Raw genomic sequence first — 25965 nt, forward strand, 5'->3', positions numbered from 1 at the left:
TCATAAGGTTCCATCTCAATGCTCGCATGGTAACTGTTGTTGTAGGAAAACTCAATCAACGGCAAATGAGTATCCCAGCTACCCTGAAAATCAAGAATGCACATCCTGAGCATATCCTCCAAAGTCTGAATAGTCCTCTCAGACTGACCGTCAGTCTGAGGATGAAAAGCTGTACTGAAGTCCAATCGAGAACCCAAGGACTCCTGTAACGCTTTCCAGAACCTTGAAGTGAAAACAGAACCTCTGTCAGAAACAATCAAAACCGGTACACCATGCAAACTGACAATCCTGTCGATGTACAACTGAGCCAACTTCGAAGCAGGATACGAAACCTTGATCGGAAGGAAATGAGCTGACTTGGTCATACGGTCAACTATCACCCAGATGGAATCGTACCCTTGTCGAGTACGTGGTAAACCAACAACAAAGTCCATGGCAATCCGCTCCCACTTCCACTCTGGAATAGATAGTGGCTGTAGATAGCCAAAAGGTCTCTGATGTTCCAGCTTCACCTGCTGGCAAGTCAGACACTTGGAAACGTACTCTGCAACATCTTTCTTCATCCCGCCCCACCAATACGTACCCTTGAGGTCATGGTACATCTTGGTAGATCCCGGATGAACACTATAAGCTGACCTATGCGCTTCCTCCAGAATCTGGTCTCTCAAACCATCCAAATCCGGAACGCACAGTCTAGAACCAAACCTGAGAACTCTGTCAACGAAAACAAACTCGGAATTCCCATCCAGATGGATCTCATCCATAATCCGTTTCAATTGTGGATCCTCAGCTTGTAAAGCTTTAATCCTATCAATCAAAACCGGCTGCACCTGCAGTTGTGCCAACAAACTCCCGTTCTGAGAAACCTGAAAACCGTAGCCCGAAGCTATCAAACCATGCCACTCCCTAACCATGGGTCTACGTCCAACCTCAGAAATATGGGCCAAACTGCCCGAAGACTTGCGACTCAACGCATCGGCTACCACGTTAGCCTTACCAGGATGGTACTGAATAGTACAGTCGTAGTCCTTCAGCAACTCAAGCCACCTCCTCTGTCTCAGATTCAACTCTCGCTGATCAAAGATGTACTTCAAACTCTTGTGATCAGTGAAGATCTCGCAAGTCGCACCGTACAAGTAGTGCCTCCAGATCTTTAGAGCAAAAACCACAGCAGCTAACTCCAAGTCATGTGTAGGGTAATTCACCTCATGCTTCTTCAGCTGACGAGAAGCATAGGCGATCACCTGTCCATGTTGCATCAACACGCAACCCAAGCCAATCCGAGAAGCATCGCAATACACAGTGAAGCCCTCAATGCCAGAAGGCAACGCCAAAACAGGAGCTGTAGTCAGAATCTCCTTCAGCTTCTCGAAACTTGCCTCACACTTATCGGTCCACTCAAACTTAACACCCTTCTGTGTCAGCTTAGTCAAAGGTGCAGATATCCGAGAGAAATCCTGCACGAACCAACGGTAATAGCCAGCTAACCCAAGAAAACTCCTGATCTCGGCCTCTGCCAATCCATAACTGCCTCAATCTTCTTAGGATCAACCTTGATCCCATCCTTCGACACCACGTGTCCTAAGAAGGTAACTTGTTCCAGCCAAAACTCGCACTTTGAAAACTTAGCATACAACTGATGCTCTCGCAAGGTCTGTAGTATAGTTCTCAAGTGATAAGCATGCTCCTCCTCATTCCGAGAATAAATCAGGATGTCATCAATGAAGACGATAACAAATTGATCTAAAAACGGCTTGAAGACCCGATTCATCATGTCCATAAACGCTGCTGGTGCGTTAGTCAACCCAAACGACATGACCAGAAACTCGAAATGCCCATAACGCGTTCTGAAAGCAGTCTTAGGCACATCGACATCCCGAATCCGAAGTTGATGATACCCGGATCTCAAGTCAATCTTGCAAAAGCACTTCGCACCTTGCAACTGATCAAACAAATCGTCGATGCGAGGAAGAGGATATCTGTTCTTGATGGTAGCCTTATTCAACTGTCTGTAGTCGATACAAAGTCGAAAGGAACCATCCTTCTTCTTAACAAACAGAACTGGAGCACCCCATGGAGAAGTACTCGGTCTGATGAAGCCACTGTCCAGAAGTTCTTGTAACTGCTCCTTTAACTCCTTCTGTTCAGCAGGAGCCATCCGATACGGCGGTATCGAAATAGGACCAGTTCCAGGAACAACGTCAATGCAGAACTCGATATCCCGATCAGGTGGTAATCCAGGCAACTCCTCTGGAAAAACGTCAGTGAACTCATCCTGAGGAGTCAAGGCAAAAACTCTGGCCTGACCCTGACTCTGCTGCTGAGAGCTTTGCCCGGTACCATAGCTGCTAGAACCTCTACCGCCGTTGCCATGGCCTCCAAAACCACGCCCTCCAGAGCCTCGGCCTCGCTGGCCACCAAAAGAAGCAGCAGGTTGAGAAAACCCTGCTGGTGCAGAGAACGCTGGTCTCTGACTCTGATAGGATGGCTGAGCGACACTAGCTGCCGACATCTGCTGCCCAGATGCCTGACACTCTCTGACAAAGTGACCCGGCTGGCCACAAGTAAAACAGCCCCCTGGTGCTAAACGACACTCGCCCGGATGTCGACGTCTGCAATTCTGGCAGAAGGGAAAACTAGCACCTCCGCTGTTACCGCGCCCAAAACTGCGGCTGCTACCGCTGTTGCCTGAACTGTAGGTGTACGGCTGATAACTCTTCTTGACACCCCTCTTCTTATTCTTGTACTGAGAAGGTGCCGATTGGTAGCTACCACCACCACTCTGCTGTCCAGGGCCAGAAGACTTCTTGGTCTGAGAAGGACTAGAAATCTCCCCAAACTGTAATAACGAACTCTCCAAACGCCGAGCACTGTCCACTACGTCTGTAAAATCTCTCCGTGTCTCAGTCAGCAAACTAACAAAATCGCGCCCCAAACCTTTTACGTATCTGTTGTTCACCCTTTCCTGATCTGTCTGCAAGTCTGGCGCGAACCTACCCAACCTCACGAACTCTGTCGTGTACTCGGATACAGACCTATCATCCCTAATGAGTGACAGCAATCTGTCTCTGTGACCCTCTGTCACTGAAAACGGCAAGAAGAAAGCTCTAAATCTCGCCACAAACTGAGCCCAAGAGATGGTAGCCATGTCAGCATGAACAGAGCTACGAAACCAGTCCCCAGCTGAACCCTTCATTGACATCTCTACTAGAACGACGGTCTGACGCTCCGTAGTCTGTAGTCGTCGAGCATTCTGCTCAACCTCCTCGAGAAAATCCAGCGCGTCTCCGGAACCGTCAAACTCAGTTGGCTTCAGCCTCATGTAAGCCAATACTAGATCCCTGTCAGTGGTTCCGACACCACCAACTGCTGCACCACCCGCCTGTGGTTGCTGTTGCTGAGCAATCTGACCCAAAACTGCATACTGATCCTGCAAAGCGACCTGTCCCGCTTGCAGCTGAACCTGGTCGAGTTGTAGAGTAGCAACTCCGGCCAGAAAAGTGTTGAAGTCAAAATCGTCCAACTCAGGTTGTGCCACACCTTGTGCTTGGGCACCCACTGCAGCACCGCGTCCTACGCCTCTGCCAGCTTGGCCTCGGCCACCTCGACCAGCTCGACCCCGACCAGCTTGGCCTCTGCCTGCTAGTCCTCTACCAGCTTGAACCTCAGGTTCATTCTGGTCCACCTCCATGGAGATTGCATCATCAACATCAGCATTTCGCTGAGCCGCAACACGAGTACGAGTATTCATTCCTAAGAATGAAACAAAAATTCTCAAAACAAACAACATTTAACCAAATAAACACAACATGGCGAATCAGCCAACAAGTAATCACCCAAGTGAAAACAACCATATAATAAGCAATAAGCAATTTAATTCACACGACTGACTCACGACATTCCTATAGGAGTAGGCAGAAAGTTTTGAAAACAAAAGATGACGTTTCAAAGACAAGACTCGAATCCTAATTCCGCAGTAGTTCCTAGGGCAAATTAACCACTTAACATGCCAAACAAATAAACACTTAACATTTAAAAGGCCTTGGTTTGAAACCAAAGCTCTGATACCAAGTTTGTCACGACCCATTTTCATGAATCGTGACCGGCGCTAGGGTATGGGTATGGTTGTACCAAAACCCGTAGCTAGCCTTGCGGATAACCAACTTATATCATTTAAAACAATGTACCTGCAGAAAACCACATGCTCGGGGGCAACCGAGACTTCAGCCTAGTCTAGCAGTACAATAAGCAACATATATTCAAAGTATACTTATCTGAATTTATAACTCCAACAGTATGGCAATATAATATAAATACCTTAAATACTGTAATCATGCCAAAAGCGATAAAGTAATCACCAACAATCAACAGTCTAAAAATATAATAAAAGACTAATCATAAATAATCTAATACTACTACTGCGGTCTAAGAGTTTAAAACAATTTGACTCTTTTATTCTGAAAATAAAATAAGGAACCTCCGAGAATGAAGGAACGGAGATCGACCAACGCTCAAATCATAAACCTGGAAAATTTGGGAAAACAACGGGGTCAGATTTACTGAGTAGAGTTTATATAACCATTTACATTTATTAAGTTAAAAACCTTTAAAACGTTTAATAAAACATTTTCATTATGGATTATCAATGAAACCCTAAACCACAATTCTAAATCCATTGTCGTGTCGATGAGACGTATCTCAATAACCGATCCCCGACTATCACTTAATAAATAGTGAGCCCAGGAGACGTATCTTCCACCGGTGCCCTCACTAAGGTGAGACGTATCTCAAACCTACCTCAATACCATAATCATTACTGGTGCGCACGCAGTCCCGATGATGCCCATCGAGTAGCACATTCCAAATCAAATCCACAATGCCGAAAACAGTTCAAAAGCTGCTTATACATATATATATATACAAAATAATACATTTGCTTAATAAAGAGGTAAATAGAGATATCAACTCACTGCTTGCTAAATCCACGTGATCCTGACAAGCACCTAACTCTGGTTCGCCTCTGAAGTACGAACAGTCGACGGGTCTAAATAAAATATTAAAATCAAAATTAAAATCAGACCCTAACTCTAAAGAGTACTAGACACCACATAGGACTAGCACACACAACAATACGCCAACGTATAATCAAACACATAAGATTAAAACGTATTAAAACTATAACCCAAGTTATAGAAATTAAACCATATATATTATATATATTAAATTAAAATTCGAGTAATTTATTAAACAATTTAAATTAACCCAAGTTAAAATCCATATCAGTGAGTCAGCCGAGTTATTAAAAACTATCAAGCTTCTTCCCACTTGTCGGGCGACCACAGTCTAACCCAAATAAAACTTATTAAATTTATAAACCCGAGTTTATAACTTAAAATATTTTAATAAAATAATTATCCATTTTAAAGTGGAATTCAATATCTTGAAAATTAAGTAACCTAAGTTACAACCCGAAAACTTGATCAAATAAATCTTATAAAATTTAGGGACTAAATTGTATTTTAGCCACTTAGGGACTAAATTGTACTTTAGCCTCTTAAGGACTATATTGTACTTTAGCCAATTAGATATTAAAAATCAAATTAACTACTCGTTTTCAATTTACTAATTTATAAAACAAACAACAATCCAAAAGTTATCCTATTGATAAAACTTAACTTGAATAAGTTTTAGAATCTTTAGGGGCTAAATTATAAATTAGCCAAATTGACATTTCAATCAAAATTAAATATAATTACCCGAGTAATTATATTAATTGAGATTATAAAATAATTATCATTTCACAATTGTCGGTTTATGAAATCGAAACGAAATCAAAAGTTTGAAACAAACAACTATAATTCAATTGATTTAAACTAACAATATGGTGATTAATGTGACCATTTAGCCATCTCTTATAATTCAAAATTATGAATCAAGTCCCTACCGCCATCAACACCTTTAACCCAAGTTACACAACAACCTCAACTTCAAAACTCAAACTAACTTGTTCCTTAATAAAGTAAAACAAACCTAAGAACCCAAAGCATCATAAAACCTAAATAGTTATTGAAGGCATGAACAAGCAACCGGCAGGACCATCAACGAAGGAAAACAGAACCAAAAATTCATGAATCATTGACATAACGAGGTCCAACCAAAACTAAACAAATGGAGGAATCCAAACTATTCTTAAGGCCTAAGAGAAACGACATACTACTTCACAATCATGACAGCAATAACAGGTAAGAAACAGTTGCAAAATTTCAAGAATACGGCGAATCGTAACGGCGACGAATGGAGGAATCTTTACATACCTTAATGATTTCGAATCGTAACGATTATTGAGGTCGATGAATAAAGATGAAACGACGTAGAGAATCACAGTTTAATGCTATAACAAAAGAAATATGAATCAAGAACGATGATATCGATATCGAAACGAAGAAACTTAATGAACGAGTAAAACGAATACTTACCGAATTGAAAGGATGAAACAATGAAGATAGGTGAAGTTCAGATTTATTAATGAGGAATGGCGGCTGATGTTCAGTGTAAAAGAGAGTGAAATTTTAGGTTAAACAAAAGAAAAAAAAGAAAAACGTGAAGCAGATCACGTTTGTATGGCCTTTTCATGCTACTAACATCATGGGCTTTTCACATGATTAAATTAAATGGGCCATAGTACGTGTATTAATGGAAGGAATAAAGGAATGCATGGAATGCATGGAATGCATGGATTGTCCAACTAATTAAACATATTTCCTTGTTTTTTTTTCTTATTTTTCCTTTTAAATAATAATAATACAAATCGAGTCCGAACGAACTACGAACGACTCAAATAAAATTAAGTAAAATATAATAATAATAATAATAATAATAATAATAAATTACTTAAGATTTGACGGAAATGAAAAAAAAATTATAATTAAAGTTAAAAAAATTAATTTAAAAATACGGGATATTACAAGCTTCTCTTGCATTACCGGGCATGAGCGGTTTTTTTGCGGAATTGGCAGTATTTTTTGGAATAATTACTGGTCAAAAATATCTTTTAACATCAAAAATCATAATTACTTTTGGAATGGCAGTTGGAATGATATTAACTCATATTTATTTATTATCTATGTTACGCCAGATGTTTTATGGATACAAGCTGTTTAATGCTTCAAACTCTTATTTTTTTGATTCTGGACCCAGGGAGTTATTTGTTTCGGTCTCCATCCTTCTTCCTGTAATAGGTATTAGCATTTATCCGGATTTCCTTTTCTCATTATCAGTTGACAGGGTCGAAGCTCTTCTATCTAATTATTTTTATAGATAGTTTTTCTAAAAAAAAACTGGAAAAAATCCCAGGATTTAAAAAAATTTAAAATCGTTAAGGAAAAAAACTTCTTTCTCTTTTTTCGTCTCTTAAATTAAAGTAAAAAAAACGGAATTGTAACTTAATTTTTGGGATGTGTGAGAACTTTTTGAACCATTAGATTACTTGATTCAAAAAGTTCTCAACGGCTTACCTGAAGCTTCTTGTATATATGCTTTGCTGTCCTATATAGTTGCATTCGTTAGACCCTTTCTTCAATTCAATTATATATTAATTGTTAATGTAAACGAACCATAACTATGCAGGCCTATTCCTAATAAATTAACTCCAAAATAGCATATCCAAATTATAAGAAAACCCATAGCAGCGACAATTGCGGAATTTAAACCCTCCAAATTTTTATTTGTTCGGGTATGCAAATAAATTGCAAATATGGTCCACGTAATAAATGCCCAAGTTTCCTTGGGATCCCAATTCCAACATGACCCCCATGCTTCATTATCCCAGACTGCTCCTGAAAGAATATCTATGGTTAAAAAGATAAACCCTATACTTATAATACGAGAACCCCAATCATCTAATTGTTGAATCAATTGAAATCTGTAATAATTCTTAGAAGAAAGAAAAGAAATATTTCTTAAAGGACTCTCCCTTTCCGCCATATATTGTATCTCACTAAAGGAAAATGAATCATTTAAGAAATTATTGGTTTTATCAATATCAAGGATTCTTATGATTTTTCCAAATGTGATTACTAGAAATGCTACTGATAATAATGATCCACACAAAAGAGCTGCATAGCCCAGTATCATCATACTTACGTGCATCATTAACCACTGGGATTGAAGAGCGGGCACTAATATTTTGGATTGATGCGTGTTAATTAAAAGACCTGAAGTAGCAAACCCTTGGGTTAAAAATGTGCTTGGCGCGGTTATTGCGCTTAAATAATTTTTATGTTTTTTAAAATACGGAATCATATGAATAATGGAAAAAGCCCATGAAAGAAAGATTAATGATTCATATAAATCACTTAATGGTAAATGGCCCAAAAAAATCCAGCGAGTAACTAATAATCCTGTTATACAGAAAAAAGAAGTTATCATGCCTTTTTCTGACGAATCATATAATTCGACGAATTCATCAACTACTAAAGTTATCAAATGAATTGTAATTACAAGTGACACGACTGAAAAAGATATATGAGTTAATATATGTTCTAAAGTTGAAAATATCATAAAAATTTTTAATTAAATTAAATCCAAAAATTCAATCAAAAAAGCAAAAAGCAGGAGCGTTCTTTAATTAGAAATTAAGAATTGAATTCTTTATAGGATTTAGTATATTCTTTTGAAAGTTGAAAATTACAGGATGTTGTGCCGCTACTCGGACTCGAACCGAGATGCTCTAGCACTGCTTCCTAAGAGCAGCGTGTCTACCGATTTCACCATAGCGGCTTGCTCGAAATCATAATAATCTCTTTTTATTTAATCGTCGAGCTTGAAGAAATCAACTTAATGCAATATTTTTAAAAAAATTAAAATTAATGAAGTAAAATTCAGTTAATAATAAAAAAATGCTTATATAATTTCAAATTTAATATATAACTTGATCCATTCTAATTGCAAGCGTAAGCATAAAGTAGATCATTTCAAATTGACACATTTTTTCTAAAGAGGAAAAGTGCTTTTTTTATTAATTAGATTTCAAGTTCAAAATTTGAAACTTAATCCATTTTTGTAAGGGTCAATTTTTTTGACTAAAGGTCTTAGAGTTCCTCCTTCAAATAGTAGAAAAAAGATAAAACTTATGAATGTTTCATATTGTGATTGTGTTGTAACAAATGGGTCGATGGGGAAAATAAAATGAAAATAATAATCCCCATCCCGAAAATGATCAAATATCCTAACAATAAAAAGAAAGACAAAACTTTGTGTCTTCTCTTTTTTTTTTTTATAAAAAAGTATTATTTTTCAAATTCAGTAGAAAAAAGAGTTTTTTTTCTACATATTAAAAAGCAAAAGGGCTACAATTTCATATCAAAACATAAAAAAAGGAAATTCTTTATTTTATATTTTTATTATATATATTTTTATTCTTATATATATCTTTATATATATCTTACATATATATCTTATATATATATTTTTTATTTCTATTAGAAAATTAGATTCAAATTTTTTAGAAATTATAAACAATAAACAGAAATTATTAGAAATTATAAACACTAAATGAAATTACATCTTTTCTCATGTCAAGTCAAATCAAATTATCCCGACCTTTTCTTTTTATTTTTTTTGTTGCACAGAAAAACTTTTTGAATTACCTGTAGAAAGACTATAATTTTTTTTCAGTTGGAGCATCATCAACAGTTGTCGCCAATTCTCACACCAACAGCTTATACTACCCAAAAAAAACTACACCACATATTATCAGATTCAACAAATTAAATCGGCATAAATATACACAAAAAATTTGCATCTTACAGCATTAGTTAGGGATTGAACTAATGCTATTGAATTGAACCAATGCTAAGTTAATACTAACCCTTCGTATAAGAATTGGTGCATCTTACAGCATTAGCTGGGGATTGAACTAATCCTATTGAACTAATGCTAAATTAATAGTAACCCTTCGTACAAGAATTGGTATCTAAGTATAACTCAAACTCATAGACCTTTTAATAATAATCTAACATTGAATATTTAAAATTAATGAAGCTTATCAATGTGTACTGACGCGTTAACAGTAGTAATTTAATTATGCTAAGGAAACTTTTTATTAGAATTAGAATATTTGTACATAACTTAGTAAATTTTTTAATTGTTGAAGATTAATATTGTAAATTTGCTTGTCCCCCCCTTCACACTTATAGTATAGTTATAGATAGATAGATAGATAGATAGATATATTATAGATAGATAGATAGATAGATAGATAGATAGATAGATTATAGATATATAGATAGATAGATAGATAGATAAATAGATAGATATATGCTCTCTCTATTCAAATTAATAGGCATTATTTATTTTTTTATTTTAAAATGTAGGTCGCCACGTACTACGCACGTGAGCGATATTTATATGACCCGATATATTTAATAATAATTAAAATATTAAATAAAATAGTTAGTTTGTAATAATTTGTTATTGTCAAACAATATATTAATAACGTAAATTTTTATTAACACTTCTATTCAAAATATGCTAGTCTTGCTTCTACATTTATATATATCATGTAGTATACTCTCTGGACTTAAAAAAAATCAATTTGCAGGAAACATATAGCATGTTGCAAAGTATATTGCAAAACGGATTTGGTTAAAAAAAATCACAAGATGAAAGTTTTTTTTATATATATTATGCCATATTCTCAGTCATTACTCAATGCAGGGCCAATATGGCATAATTGTAAGTAATTAAGGGTTTTTCTCTTTAAAAAAAACTGGCAAATTCCATACATTACGCAAACAATAACATTAATATATTATTTACAGTTGGAGTTTGAGATTCAAAACCAATGTCTAGGTGATAAAAGTAACAACACAACATAGAATCATAAATATAATTTCACTTCATATCAAAACATACATATACTATTGATGTTTATCTCTATAACTCATAATACATGCATAAGTTAAGAGAATTTTTGGGTATACTTATCTATCATCAAGCATAAACATTCTCAATAACATCATGTACTGTTACCACCAATCTTCATAATACTATTAAGAGTTTTGGCTGAAAGAAAACCAACCCAATTAGGCATTGAGTTATTGAAATAAGCTAAAATAGCTCCAAACTTATTAGTTTTAACGTAAAAAATTAAATTAGTTATATAGTTTACAATGTAAACTTCCTATTCAAACTATGAGATTAGAATTAGAGTCCTATATGAGTTTTATGCTTATGCAATTATTATTTTCTTCGTAATATATATTTTTAAAAAGACACTCCTATCTATCTTTAACTTCTTACACTTAAATTCAAATTAAAATTTCACATTTTTTAAATTATTAAAGGGTAATTTTGTAATTTTACACATGAGCAACATTTATCTGACATGTTATTTATATATATATATATTAAAAATTAATTGAATCACTACAAAAAATTTGGCTTCTTGTGACAAAAAAAATATGTGACAAACTATATTTTGTCATAATAAATAGGTTAGTTGTGACAAAAAAAATATTTTGTCACAATGAGAGTTCAATGAAATGATATTGCGACAAATACATATTGTGTCAACCATTTTTGTCACTATAAAAAATAATTATGTTTGTTGTGACTAACTATTTTGACAAAAACATGTTTTGTCGCCGTAATTTAAAATATTTTTATTATGACAAAATTATTCTTATCATAATATTTAAAAAAGTTGTGACAAATTTTATTTTGCAGCAATTAGATATATTTTGTCACTATAAAATTTAATTACGTTTGTTGTGACAAAGTATTTTGCCAATAAAAGATATTGTAATAAATTATTATTGTGTCAAATTTTGTCGTCACTTATAAAAAAGTAAATATGTCTTTGTGACAATGTATTTTGCCAAAACAAATGTTTTGTTTTCGTATTTTAAACCTACAGTTATAACGACTGCATATGGACCTGATGTCAACCGTATGTCAACCTTATAAAACACAAACATAAACTCTTTCCACTACTGTTTATTGTGTCAAATTTATTTGTCAATAAAAAAAGTAAATTTGTTTTTCTGACAAAATATTTTGCCAAAACAAATGTTTGGTTCCGATATTTTAAAAAGACAGTTATAATATTTATTGTGTCATATTTATTTGTCACTATATAAAAAAGTAAATATATTGTTGTGACAAAGTAATTTGCCAAAACAAATGTTTTGTGCCTGTATTTTAAACTATAGTTATAATAACCGTAAATAAACCGTTTATTGACCATATATCAACCTTATGAAACACAAAATACACACAAAATAGAGAAAGAAAAACTAATTGCAGAAAATAAATGGTAAAATAGAAAATATATACAGTTATAATGAAAAAATAAATTTTAGCATAATATTTAAAGACTTTAGTAACGAATTTATTTTTCAGCAATTAATTAAACTTATATAATGTTGTGATAATTAAATATTGTGTCAAATATTTTTGTCACTATAGCAATTAATTGTGTTTGTTGTGACAATGGGTTTTGACAAAAACTGTTTTGTCACTGTATATTAAAAATACAGTTATTATGATAAAATAAATTTTATCATAATATGTAAAAATATTGTGAATAATTTTATTTTTCAGCAATTAAGCGAAATTAAATGATATTGTGATTAATAAATGTTTTGTCACCATGGAATTGAAAAAAAAAATTATGATAACAGGTTTAAATGGGTTATGAAATTATATTTTATTTTGATAAAAAAAGGTATATGACAATTAAGATTCAAATATCCAAATTAGGTTAATCGAAGCACTCTTCATTAGGGAAAAACTTTTTTTGCTGAATATTGACACCACACTACCGCATCAATTCCATACGTTTGTACGCTTCTCACGCCGCCGCACTTTCATTGATTTGTGTTTGTTGATGCTTATTTGTCCAGGTATTTTTTAACTTATGAAAAGAGACTAAATTGATTAATGTAGGATGAATTTCACATTCAAATTGCTTATTTGTTCAATTGATAATTTAATTTTTTAACTGATTCGTACAAACTCGAGGTCGGGCTTAAAACTCGACGACTTATCACCTATTCTCGAGTTTATTAGCTCAGTAAAATCAAGAACTCGAGGTTTTGCTTCCATTTCGTCGAGTATTAAGACTTACATCAAGTTTGTGCTTTGACAGAGATAAAAAAGTCCAGTTAAGGATGTAACTCGTCGAATATTAAGCATGACATCGAGTTTAACATTGCAAACGACGTATAAACTCGAGTTAAGTTTAAAAATTCGTCGACTATATAGGCTGACCTCGAGTATGTTTTAACAGTAACACTAACCAAATGTTAGCCTTGTTTTAGAACTGCAGGTAGTTCAGGGAAAGAAATTGGATATATTTTTAAAATAGCTAACGGTATCTGATTTGTAATGGGTAAGTTTTAATTATATTTTCAATTGATAGATTTGTACCAAATATTGATGTTGCCTAATATATTATTTTGGTATTAAAGGGACGCCATCAGACAAAAGTTGGATGACGTCGTACCGATTTAGTTCATGTTATATTCAAGGGGTCAAAAATTTTCTGAATGTTGCAAAAGACTTTACTGATTCAAATGGAAGAGTTCGGTGTCCATGCAAGAACTGCATCAATATTTATTTGAAGCCATTGCAAGAAGTAAAAATGGATCTATATCAATATGGAATTAGTGAAAACTACACAAACTGGGTGCACCATGGTGAGACTTCTCAACCTCGTGATAGTTTAGATGGCTCTATTAATTCGGACAATGAATTGGAGGATAGTGGAAATGATGTTTCAGAAATGTTAGATGATATGTGTAATGCAACTTTTATGGACACCGACATGGAAGACAGACTTCCCAATCAAGATAATAACATGCTAGAAGGAGAAGTAGCAAAATTTGCTAAATTGTGGAATGATTCTCATTGTGAACTATATCCTGGAAGTCAAAAATATTCAAAGCTCTCTTTTCTTCTTAAGATGATTAATATCAAAGCACTCACAAATTCTAGTAATAAGTCATTTTTTTCGAATTTGGAGTTGTTCAAGGATGCACTCCCGAGAGGAGAAACCCTTCCAAGTTCAAGTTATGAGGTTAAAAAATTGATGCGTGATTTAGGACTCGGTTACGTAACTATTGATGCTTGTGTAAATGATTGTGTGCTATTTTGGAAGGAAAATGAAAATCTTGACACGTGTCCAACTTGTAAGGCCCCTAGATGGAAATTAGGTTTCGGAAAACGCAAGAAGGTTGCTCAAAAAATTCTTAGACACTTCCCTTTAGTACCTAGACTTCAGAGGTTATTTATGTCTAAAGATATTGGTGAAAATATGAGGTGGCATAAGGAGAAACGTGTAGATGATGATACGATTAGACATCCAGCTGATGCTACGGAATGGAAAGATTTTGACCAGAAATATGCTTGGTTTGGCAAAGATGCTCGTAACGTGCGACTTGGGCTTGCTAGTGATGGATTTAACCCTTTTGGAAATATGAGCACGAGTTATAGCATGTGGCCGGTGATTGTGACGCCATATAACTTACCACCATGGAAATGCATGAAGGAGAATTTTTTGATGTTATCTTTGCTTATTCCTGGTAAAGAATCTCCCGGAAATAATATCGATGTATATTTAAGGCCATTAATTGATGAGTTAAAAGAGTTATGGGAGACCGGTGTGACAACATATGATGCATATAGCGGTAAGAATTTTCAATTACATGCTGCATTATTATGGACAATAAATGACTTTCCAGCATATGGAATGTTATCTGGATGGAGCACAAAAGGAAAATTGGCATGTCCTGTGTGTAATAAGTGGACGTGTTCGCTAACATTAAAAAATGGAGTGAAGCAATGTTACATGGGTCATCGGAGATATTTACATGCCCAACATTCTTGGAGAAAAAGCAGAAAATTTGATGGCAAACCAGAGCACGGGTCAAAGCCTGAAGAGTTGTCAGGAGATGAAGTTCTAAGGCAATTAGATTTGCTTCCAAAAAGCCTTGTTTTTGGGAAGACACCTAACCAAAAAAAGCGTGCACGTGGTCCTGAAGAGCTCAATTGGACAAAGAGAAGTATATTCTTTGAATTGCCTTACTGGAAAACATTAAAATTACGTCATAATTTAGATGTAATGCATATTGAGAAGAATATATGTGAAAATATATTGGGTACGTTGATGAATATTGATGGAAAATCTAAGGATAACATTAAGGCTCGAATGGATTTAGAAGCAATGGGTATAAGAAAAGAGTTACATTTACAGCAAAAGGGAAATAAATTTTTTATGCCACTTGCTTGTTATACATTACCGAAGCCTGAAAGGAGAAAGTTTTGCGAATGGTTGCAGTCAATCCGGTTGCCAGACGGATATGCTTCCAATCTTTCTCGATGTGTAAGTGTTCAGGACTGCAAAGTTATGGGGATGAAAAGCCATGATTATCATATATTCTTGCAACGGTTACTTCCAGCATCAATTTGTGGGTCTTTGCGTAGTGAGGTTTACACTGCATTATCAGAGTTGAGCTCTTTCTTTAAGGAGCTTTGTTCGAAGACTTTAAAAAGATCTACAGTTAAAAAGTTGCAGAGCGATATCATTTTGATAATATGTAAACTTGAGATGATATATCCTCCATCTTTTTTCGTGGTAATGATGCATTTGGCAATTCATCTGCCACGTGAAGTAGAATTAGGAGGCCCTGTTCACTATAGGTGGATGTACTTTATTGAGAGGTTAGTTGATAAGGAAATTTTATTTTTAGTTTTCTTGCTGCAGTTTTAACTAATTTTTATATATCTATATGGTTTATTCACATTTACAACAAATTTGTTGTGCAGGTTCTTACGTACTTTGAAAAATTATGTACGTAACTTAGCTCGACCGGAGGGTTCAATTGCTGAAGCGTATATCACTAAAGAATGTTTGAACTTTTGTTCACTGTATTTTCATGGTGTTGAGACAATATATAATCGCGTTGAGAGAAATAATTTTCCTGTGCAAATAGGAGTGGAAAATGGATTTTCCATATTTTCAAACAATGCAAGACCTTTAGGAGCTACAGAATATAAAACGTTATCCCATTCTGATTTTGAAAAATTGCAGTGGTATGTGCTTAACAATTGTGAGGATGTTGATGAATATCTTAAGTAAGTTATTTTATTTTGAAAAAACAAAGACTTTAGAGTTTCAAAATAGCTTTATTTTACACTTTTTATCTAATTTTATAAACGTTGTGCAGGATTCACATTGAGGAATTACAAAAGGAAAGTGTTATAGATGTGCAAAAAAGACACCAGGCAGGATTTGCCAGTTGGTTCAAGGAGTGTGTAAGTATGATGCTATAAAAGTACTAAATATTGAATTATGCCTCTAATTTCACCATTAAACTTATTTTTCAGGTTGGACGCTTACGTGCTACTGGTTTGGTTGCAGCAACAGATCATATATATGCGTTGGGATTAGGTCCTGATATACGAATTGCTAGGTACAGTGGGATAATTGTCAATGGAGTTAGGTTTCACACAGTTGAGCGTGATAATTTTCGTCGGACTCAAAATAATGGAGTTTCAGTTACGGGAGAGCATAAGTCGAAAGAAATCGAGTTTTATGGTGTGCTAACAGATATCATTGACCTCCAATATGTTAATGGGAATCATGTTTTCTTGTTTAAATGTGATTGGTGGGATGTTGGCGATAAAAATGGAATTAAAACAGATGGCAACTTAGTTTCTGTTAATGTGAGCCGTAAATGGTATACAGGTGATTCTTTCGTGTTGAGTTCTCAAGTACAACAGGTTTTTTATGTCAGCGATATGAAAAATGGAGGTCATTGGAAAATTGTGCAAAAATCATTTCACAGGAATATATTTGATGTGCCAGAAAAGGAAAAAGTGTGCAATGAAGATTCAATATTGAATGATGAGCCCTATCAGCAATACGAGGCAGATAATAGTCATGAAGTCGATCAAAATGGTGGTGAAAATTTGGAACTCTTGCATCCTATAGATGTATTACCGGATGAAGTTGATGTTGGTCAAATGTTTCAAGGTCAAAACTCAAACCCGATTTATTCTAGCGATGAGGAGGATGATACTACGATCAATTATGATGATGCCGACACTGATGTACTAGAAGACTCAAATGACAGTGACAATGAAGACGAAGACGATGATTAGTGACTGAAATTTACCGCTTATTGAACTCTTTTTGGATTCTTGTAGCTTGTTTGAAAGTATGAATTTTACTGAGAGATGCTTTTTTATATTGCCTTGAATGTAGATTGTAGAATTTTGGTGTTTTATGGCAGTAGTTATGCAGCCCAACATGAAATTTGTGGAAAACTGGATAGCAGAAACTCGATGTGTTGATGAAAACTCGTCGAGATATTAGACACACATCGAGTTTGAACGTATGGAATTATATATGAGATATCAGCCAAACATTCAATTGATTCCTTTGGTTTAGTTTGATTTTAAGGTTTGGTGTAATACCAATTATTTTTTCTCAATTTTGTACTTCTACTATAGAACAGAACAGAAAAATAGAATTGAACTCCTGCCTTTTAATATAACTATTGACAATTCACAATTTTGCGGAAATTTGCTAAAACACTACACATATTGTAACTACCTGTTTTTACAAATACTCTAAAATAGTCTTCAAATAAGAAATAAATGGACATTTATGTCCTCCAAGCAAAATAAAAGTGTGACAAAAAGGAGACTTTCTTTACAAACAAAAATCAATAACATTCTTCATCTTGAACCTCCATAAATTAGCTTCCTCTTCACTCCCTAGGCAGATGTTCTCTTGAGTTTTAGAGGACCCTCATCTTCACTAACACAACAAGAGCTTTCCTTCCAACGAGCATACAAATATAATGACGAAGCGTAACGAGCACGGTGTTCTTTGACATCATAATCATGCCCCATAACTTTCCCATCAACAAAGAACTCAGCAGCGGAAAACATATGAACTCCACAATCACTACGAAAAGTGAGAAAACAATAAAAAAACATAAGAAACAAGGTTGACATTAGGTTCCTATTCTGTCACCATAACTCTTTAATATAACCCAACCAACTAAAGCTAAAAACAAATTATAGACTTACACATCATTTTGGATAGGCATGTTTTCCACAATCTCTATTCTGAACGGATCAGTTATTCTCTTTCCCTCATAAGCACCGGCAGTAGTATCGATGTCATCTCGAGAATCATAAAAATTGGTAGCTTGAAGGAATAGTGGAAGTAACACACTATAGGAAGTAACATATTCAGTTGCTGATCTGTCATATTGCGCCGACCTCAACGAATTGTAGATATAGATGCATCGTTCCTTGAAATTCAGGCGAGCCAAAATCCAATGCCAATCGTTAACACAATTGATCGGAAAAAGAACATCGTCAACATCAGCCCAATTCGTATTGCAACGCATAGCACCACCTTTAATGTAGATAGCCACTGTATGTTTCAAAGAAACAAGTGACACATCTTGCTTTTTCTTGTATGCTGTGTAGAGAGTTTGAATACGCCGATCAAAATAATTATCAGTTGACGTACATCTACTGTTTGCAGCACATCCAGATTTTATTTTCTTTCTCAGATAATAAAAGAGAACATCTACATGCTGCCAAATAAACAAAATTCAAGGTTAAGTAGCCATACAGTCACAACAATGTTATTAACTAAGTGAGCATTAAAACAGGATTTACTTACAGAACACTCAAGAGGCTTTCCAACGTGGTAGAGATGGTAAAACCAGGATTTCGTTTCAATATCAACCACGCCAAGAGAAAGACGAGGATGGAATTTATCAATCTTTGGATCGTATATCCAGTATTGTCTTCTAAACAAACAAAGAAAAAAAAATTAAATAAGTGAGCATTAAAACAGAACTGAAAAAAGTTAGTCGAGATACGAACTTGGCCCCTTTAGGACGTCCTTCTTCCAGCCAATTCTGAATGATGTCTTGTTTGGTGGCATCACTGAATAAAATGTGATTAGCATCAAATGGACAAATACGGACTTTACAACCAGTTTGCGTCGGTATGAAGCGGCTTGAAGAAGGACCAGACTACCAAAAACATAAGAGAGGATACAGTAAGTAAACTATAAAATTAAACTATAAATATAATTTAAAGCAAACAATACCTCCTTTGATTTGAATTCAGCAATCGATTCACTTGCATTTTTTTTAGTCTGATTGATGGTGTCATCTGGTGGAGATTTTAAATTCAACTCGCTTTGTCGCGAAACCTAGTAAATTGACAATAAACAAATTAATATAGTTAATCAAAACAGCTTAATATCAAATTATTAAATATACCTCAAAATTCGGAGAGATAACATCAACGTGTTCGGAAGAAACAATAACACAAGGTTCACCACGGTCATCCTTGCCTTCAAGTACAGCCTTCTCGCAAACCAAATCTTCCAATTCGACTTTTTCAGCACCTTCTTCTTCATCAGCAGACTCCCTACCATCCCTTTCTTTGCTGGAAGTAGCTTTAGTATCAGCAGAAACAGGAACAACAGACTCCCTACCATCCCTTTCTTCTCGTTCCGTTACTATAGAAGTACCATTTTTACTTGGTTTCACTGAAATGTCCTCTGCAGGAAGAACAACCTTTTTTCCTTTGTCAACCCTTGTCTGCAAGCCATCAGAAACATCATGTTTCTCAATTTCAACCTGATATAGATATGGAGTTCACATTAGGTTCCCATCAGGTTACAATAACATAATATGAAATAACATAAATTATATTTAACTAAACTCTAAGTGATAAAAGTACAAAATACATAAATCAAAACAAATTACCGTTTTAGAATCACCAATCAGAGTTAGCCTATCATTCAATGAATTGACAACTGTCAAAAGTTCGGAACATTTGGAAGTGAATAAACGTTTCAAATCCATTATATCATCCTTAATCGTCTTTTGACCAGCCATCAAAATTTCCAGCCTCTCTTCCATAACATTTAAATTCGAAGTGTTCGACGTTGATTCACCGTCCTTCAATATATTAAATGCCGGACAATAACCCTCCTCGTTTCCCTTAATTTTTTTGAATAAGTCACCTAGACGAAGGGCATTCATCTCTGCCGGGGTTGGAACAATTGATCGGAAAATCATCTACACATAACAAATGAACACCATATATGAAAACAGAGTCAATGATAAATTACATTTGAAAAATTGAAAATTTAACACATACGAACCTCATCGGATGCAATCTCAACAAATAAATCCCTGTCAACATCAATGTATTTTGCAGGAACGAATGCTTGCCACCTCAGAATCCGCGGGATAGCATCTTTGTTCACTAGCTGAGCAAAGGTATTTTCCACCGCCGGGCAACACTCGTAGAACCAACATACCAGTGCATATGGTAAACCTTGAAGTCGATACTGGTAAATGTTGTCTTCAATAATAAGAGATCCCGGACTAAGAACAGCTCTTTTTGACAAAGAATCAAACGTGTACTTGAAAACGTCAATACCCCATGGATAGTCGTTCAAATCAGCCGAATCAACTACGTCAAAGTCCTTCAAAGGGATACGAGCAGTCCTCGGTGAAGCAAGCAAGAAGTTATGCAAAAAATGCATAAATGCTATCTTAAACCCATCCTCCTCCGACTCCCAACGCCTAGCTTTGAAAAAATCCTGAAGGGTCTGTTTAGAAACAGATTGCAGCCCGCTGAAGTACTTATCCAAAATGCCGTTTTCAACTTTTGTATAGGCATACTTACTGCTGTCACCTTGACAGTTTAAACCCGAGATCAAAGCAAATTCGTCGATTCCGAATTTCAGCCTATGACCGCCAACCTCAAACCACAATTCAGACTTCTTTAGCTGCTCCACCTCCCTCAACAATAAACAATGTATGATCTGATTTTGCACTTTGATCTTGGGAATATCAAGAAAGTAGCCAAAGCAAGATTGTCTAAACTTTTCCAATTCACCTGGAGTCAGAGTCGATTTGATATCAGAAATGACATCGTATGACATGCGCGTATCAATCTTCGAGTGAACACGATCTTCTCGGCTTACTTTAAACTGCCATAGCTGTATGGAAATTAGAGTGAAAACAGTTAGATATCAAAAATTTCACAAAGAACATGTTGACATGAGCCAGACGAAAATAGGAATTCGGAAAATAACAAAAGCCAGAAATTAAACCCATAGTATGCACACAGATTTACAGCACTCTTTTTCAGATATTTATAGTGCTTGTCAAAGTAAAACTGCTGGTCCAATTCAGCAGTGCAAAAAGTAACATTTTGTAGGTTAAGGTAATAAACCTCCAAGGCAAGTAAAACAACACTAAGCTGGCTCAGGTTCACTTCAAGCTTTCAAATTTTAGAGCTCCAACATAAAAGTCTCCCAGTATCTACATAAATGTACACTAAAACTGCCAAGCTATGTAACACGGACTCGGAAACTTGTAAACAAGACACTTAGATATGGACACGTAGACGTCAAGTCATTGTTATTTCAAGATTTTCCATAATAAAAATTGCAATTTTGTGTCTGAAACGCCAAGTTTCCGATACATGAATGTTGATTGAGTAAATTGTCCATCCTACTTAGCTGCCAATTAGTAAGGGTAATTTAGAGTTCATAACAATTTCTAACATTCCTCTCAATACAATGCCCAAAAATAACCAAATCAAAACCTGAAATTTCATTGTCAAACCCAGTAGAATGGAGGAATTAACCTTCAAAAACTGAAATTTCAGTACCCTAAAAAAATAGAGTTCATAACTGTACCTTCAAAACTATCTACCAACCAACCTAACCACAATTTTATATAAACATAATTCCAAACAAGCATACTTAAACATAATTTCAAACAATCATATAAACAGAGTCAATTTATTATTTTAAGACATAAAACAATTCTAATGCAGTAGGTTCTTAATTGACTTATAAACTAATGAAATCATACCTTAGGAGGAGATTTCTTGGATTCAGTTCTGGAAATGCCTTTGTGTTTCTTCGATTTCGGAGGTGAATCATTTGCATGTCTCTTCTTACTCAACTGCACAGGAGATGGAGGAACTGAAGCTTCTCCGGTTGACACTACCTTTTTGTTTTTTGAAGCTTTTTTTGCAACGGATTTCTTACCCATATCAGCGATTCTGATATTACCGTCGTTCTCAGTGGCAGCCCGTGTAGTCACCATGGATTTAGGTCATAAAGATGAACACGGCAAATTAGGAAGGAAGAAAAGAGTTTTGATTATTTAGGAATGAAATCAAATTTTGCAATATCAAATGGGTATTTCCCGCTATATGAAAAAAGGAGAGGTAAATTATATGATACATTAGACACACACTAAAGAGACATATACCTTAGATGAGGATAAAATTGGAATAAAAAATTTAAAGGGTGTTGAAAATAAATTAATGTTTTCAATAGAGGCATTTTTTCAAGGGTAAAAAAATGAAATCAATAATTTAAAATTTTGAGATTTCAATTAATTTGTTATAGTTTTAATAATTTAAATGATTAAAATTATTATTTTAATTAGGGTATGTGCATATAAAGAACTGGACAAGTAAATACTCGATGTCTGGCTAAATACTCGACGAGTTTTAAGCCTAACATCGAGTTTGTTTCTGTTCAGTGCTGCATAAACTCGATGATGGGTTAATATTCGACGAGTTTAAACCTAACATCGAGTTTATGCTAGTCCAGTTATGCCAAACTCGATTTCAGGCTTTGTTTTCGTCGAGTATTTAGACCCACCTCGATTTATTTTGAAAATTACTGCAATTGAAAATTAAACCTCCCACTTTTCTTTAGAAACCTAGAATCAAAACAAGTGAAAAAAAAATTTCTCTAAATCTTCCCCATTCCACAACCCGAAACCTAGCCTCTAAATTCATCAAATTGCTATCATAATCTTATCAAATCATTAACCAAAATGATGGCATCAACAAAGGGACGAGCTAAAAGAGTTGCTTCAAAAGGGAAATCATCAAGTTCAACTATGCCTCCGAAATTTGTTACAAGAGAAGATTTGTCCTCAAATTATGATTGCCCATTTCCAATTTTCTCCGACGAAGAAGGTATTCGTTACGAAACTATTTCACGCAAGCCTATTGTTATACCTAGATATTTTGATTATGCTTTGTTGACTAGGATGGGTTTGAAATCAAAAATTGATGAAATAGTTGGTAGAATGGGTTTAAATTTTATTGCACATGGTAAGTATCAAGTTTATAAAGAGTTAACTAGAGAATTTTATACCACCTTGAATTATGCCTCTAAGAATGAAAAAGCAATTTCTTTTAGAATAAAAGGGGTTGATTATAGCATAGGGTATGATTTTATGAATCAGAAATTGAAGTTGCCTAAAGGTGGCATTAGAGGTTGTCCTTCAAATTTTGATGTTAATAGAGTATGGAAGCAATTGACCGGTGAAGACTCGGTCGATTTACAACAAGCTCCTAATGGACTCATAATTGAACCATCATATCTTATATTTCATAAGTTCCTTTGTCATTCTATATGTGGTAAAAAGGAGTCGAATAGAGTAACGAAGGATGATTTACTAGTACTTGACTATTTAGTGCGACGTTCGGCAAAAAGTGTTGATTTCATACACTTAATTTTTAAAAGCATGATGACCATGGCAACATCATCTAAAGTTGCACTTGGAAATGGTCATTTAGTAACTTGTATAGCATTGCTTCATAGTGCTATTGATGAGGATGATTTGCATAAGATGGAATGTTTGGGGGATGCGTATCTTAATGAAACTATGCTCCGTAAAGCCGACATTCTTGATATGGATGGAGAATTGATGAATGTAAAGGACCGAAATTGTTATTTAATTAAAACTGGCCAGCCGAGAAGAGGAAAGGGAAGAAAAGCAGAAATAGAAGATGACTGTGACGAAGATGAGGATAATGTAAGTAGAGAACTGGAAACCGAGAATGGTCAAGGTGAGGTGGTGAGGGATGATGTCGGTATAGATCAACCAAGAGAGGAGGAAGTGAGGCGACCAAGAAAGCCGAAGCGAAGGGGAGCTTTTGAAGAGGAAGTACTTTCTTTGTTAAATGAAACAAAGTCCAGGTTGACTAATATTGAAACATCTATCGAAGAGATTAAAAGAGAACAACGAAGGTCACATCGCCGATGGAAGGCTTGTTTCGGCACCTTGGGAGCACATGATCCTTCACCTCCACATACACCGGAGAGTTAAGGTTAGTAACAACCAAAATATTTTGATTATTTCATATCTGTATGCTGTCATTCATTTGGTTTCAGGGCATTACTTTTCTTCCTGAAATATCCTCTGTTTTCCAAATTGCAGATAAGATGGGTGGCTGATTGCATAGTTGGTTCTAAATATCTAATTCTGGATACGCTGTTTTGGAGACTTGGAGGTGCAGTTTTGAAGACGTGGAGCAGATGTATATGCATAGCTGTTGATTATGGATTTAGTATTTTGAATTTGGAGGTTTATGTATTTGAACATAAGTAGGTTTAATTGTGATAAACTCATGTGTTATTAGTAGGTCTGAAATGTTATTACCAAGTATGTAATTAATTTGAATATTTATGAATTACAAATATGTAATTAATTTGTTACATTGGTCTTTTAGCTTTTATTTTTCTTTTCCACCAATTTTTAATATTTAAATATCTAAATCCGTAGAAAAAAGGATTATGATCTAGAAAATTTGAATAAATGTTAATATTTTACAAATTTAAATATTTAAATTTTAAAAATATGTAATTAATATTTTGATTACATCAGTCTTTAAGCTTTTATTTTTTGGTTGAGTCGATTTTTTAATATTTAAACATTTAAAATTATTAATATATTATGATATGATCTATATATTTTTGATAATTTGTTTCATAAAATTTTAAATTACGTACATTATTAAATGTATAAACTTTATAGAATGCAACGACATAATAACATGTCTGTGTGTGCTACTCATAACTTGTGATTATTAAAGTGTGTACTGCCTGAACCAATCTGTTTTCAAAATTGCAAAAGTGCTTGGTTGCAAGATATGTACATGAATTTGAGATTTATGTACTTAAAAACGAGTTAGTTTATTTGTGATGAAATCATGTCTTATTTTACGAGTAGGTTGAAGTTGTAGGTTCATTTTTACATCTCACGTAAGTTGAGGCACATGCAACGTTAAATTGAGGCACATGTAACGTATATTTTAAGTTCTCTTAATTTTTATCGAAATTCATAAAATTAACTTCATGTAAATTTTGCCACATTGCTTTGTTAATGTAAAAATGGAATTGAAACAAATCATTCTTTCGTGTTCAGTTCTCAAGTATACATGAGGTTTTTTATGTCAACGATATGAAAAATGGATGTCCTTGGAAAACTAAATAAAATATTAATTGTTTTATTTTTTTAGCGGTCATTAAAAAAATAAATTAAATATTGTTTTATTTTTTTAGCGGTCATTAAAAAAAATTGAATGTTGCTAATTAATGTTGTTTTTTCTAACCCTAACACTAATCCTAACCCAAAACCCTAAACCCTAACCCTAAGCCCTAAACCCTAAACCCTAACCCTAAGCCCTAAACCCTAAACCCTAAACCCTAAGCCCTAAACCCTAAACCCTAAACCCTAAAATACAATTTTAATAATGGTTATGCGAGTAAAATCATATTCAACGGAATAAATTTAGCTATTAAAAATTCAAATTATACTAATTAAAAACATTAAAATAAATTATAAGAATAGGCAAAAGTGGAAAAATTTCTTATTGTTGCAATTTATTTGCAAAAGGCATATATTACCTCCAAAAAAATTAAGACAAAATATTGTTTTGAAATATTTATGTTAGAGCGATAAAAATGGAGTGGTCAACTATTACGTTGAATAACACATAAATTTTTGATATCTAATCATAAATAAGCATAAAATCAACCATTTATCAACATTAGACTCTTTGTTTTGCTTTTAATATGGGAAACAA

General features: G+C 34.5%; 4 protein-coding genes across 4 annotated transcripts; 2 read left to right on the plus strand and 2 right to left on the minus strand.

Moving 5' to 3' along the window:
- Positions 1-7579: 7579 nt before the first annotated feature.
- Positions 7580-8863, minus strand: LOC126664892 (cytochrome c biogenesis protein CcsA-like). Its single transcript, XM_050357507.2, has one exon. It carries the CDS (start codon positions 8557-8559, stop codon positions 7585-7587), a length of 975 nt encoding a protein of 324 aa, XP_050213464.1. The 5' UTR covers positions 8560-8863; the 3' UTR covers positions 7580-7584.
- A 3663-nt stretch (positions 8864-12526) lies between these two features.
- On the plus strand, positions 12527-17331 carry LOC126664890 (uncharacterized). Its single transcript, XM_050357505.2, has 5 exons — positions 12527-13393; positions 13473-15723; positions 15829-16137; positions 16230-16317; positions 16390-17331. The coding sequence occupies exons 1-5, from the start codon at positions 13390-13392 to the stop codon at positions 17164-17166; spliced, it is 3429 nt and encodes a 1142-aa protein (XP_050213462.1). The 5' UTR covers positions 12527-13389; the 3' UTR covers positions 17167-17331.
- Positions 17332-18267: 936 nt separating this feature from the next.
- On the minus strand, positions 18268-22178 carry LOC126668182 (uncharacterized). Its single transcript, XM_056104358.1, has 9 exons — positions 21942-22178; positions 20213-21058; positions 19812-20126; positions 19320-19682; positions 19145-19249; positions 18916-19067; positions 18710-18839; positions 18372-18620; positions 18268-18279 (listed from the first exon to the last, which is right to left on the minus strand). Exons 1-9 carry the CDS (start codon positions 22176-22178, stop codon positions 18268-18270), a joined length of 2409 nt encoding a protein of 802 aa, XP_055960333.1.
- A 366-nt stretch (positions 22179-22544) lies between these two features.
- LOC126664893 (uncharacterized) lies at positions 22545-24595 on the plus strand. The gene is made up of 2 exons (XM_050357509.2): positions 22545-24207; positions 24318-24595. Exon 1 carries the CDS (start codon positions 22923-22925, stop codon positions 24204-24206), a length of 1284 nt encoding a protein of 427 aa, XP_050213466.2. The 5' UTR covers positions 22545-22922; the 3' UTR covers position 24207; positions 24318-24595.
- The last annotated feature ends 1370 nt before the right edge of the window (positions 24596-25965 follow it).

The sequence above is a fragment of the Mercurialis annua genome, linkage group LG1-X (assembly GCF_937616625.2).
Source record: "Mercurialis annua linkage group LG1-X, ddMerAnnu1.2, whole genome shotgun sequence".
In the NCBI taxonomy this organism is placed as follows: domain Eukaryota; kingdom Viridiplantae; phylum Streptophyta; class Magnoliopsida; order Malpighiales; family Euphorbiaceae; genus Mercurialis; species Mercurialis annua.

Excerpts from the sequence above, each read along its gene's own strand:
- LOC126664892 (XM_050357507.2), bottom strand. The coding sequence starts at position 8,559 with ATGATATTTTCAACTTTAGAACATATATTAACTCATATATCTTTTTCA.
- LOC126664890 (XM_050357505.2), top strand. Across the intron at positions 15,724-15,828 it reads TGGATGTACTTTATTGAGAG|GTTCTTACGTACTTTGAAAA; the intron begins GTTAGTTGATAA and ends TTTGTTGTGCAG. Across the intron at positions 16,138-16,229 it reads GATGTTGATGAATATCTTAA|GATTCACATTGAGGAATTAC; the intron begins GTAAGTTATTTT and ends AACGTTGTGCAG.
- LOC126668182 (XM_056104358.1), bottom strand. The coding sequence starts at position 22,178 with ATGGTGACTACACGGGCTGCCACTGAGAACGACGGTAATATCAGAATC. Across the intron at positions 19,250-19,319 it reads TTATCTCTCCGAATTTTGAG|GTTTCGCGACAAAGCGAGTT; the intron begins GTATATTTAATA and ends TCAATTTACTAG. Across the intron at positions 18,840-18,915 it reads GGACGTCCTAAAGGGGCCAA|AAGACAATACTGGATATACG; the intron begins GTTCGTATCTCG and ends TTGTTTGTTTAG.
- LOC126664893 (XM_050357509.2), top strand. The coding sequence starts at position 22,923 with ATGATGGCATCAACAAAGGGACGAGCTAAAAGAGTTGCTTCAAAAGGG.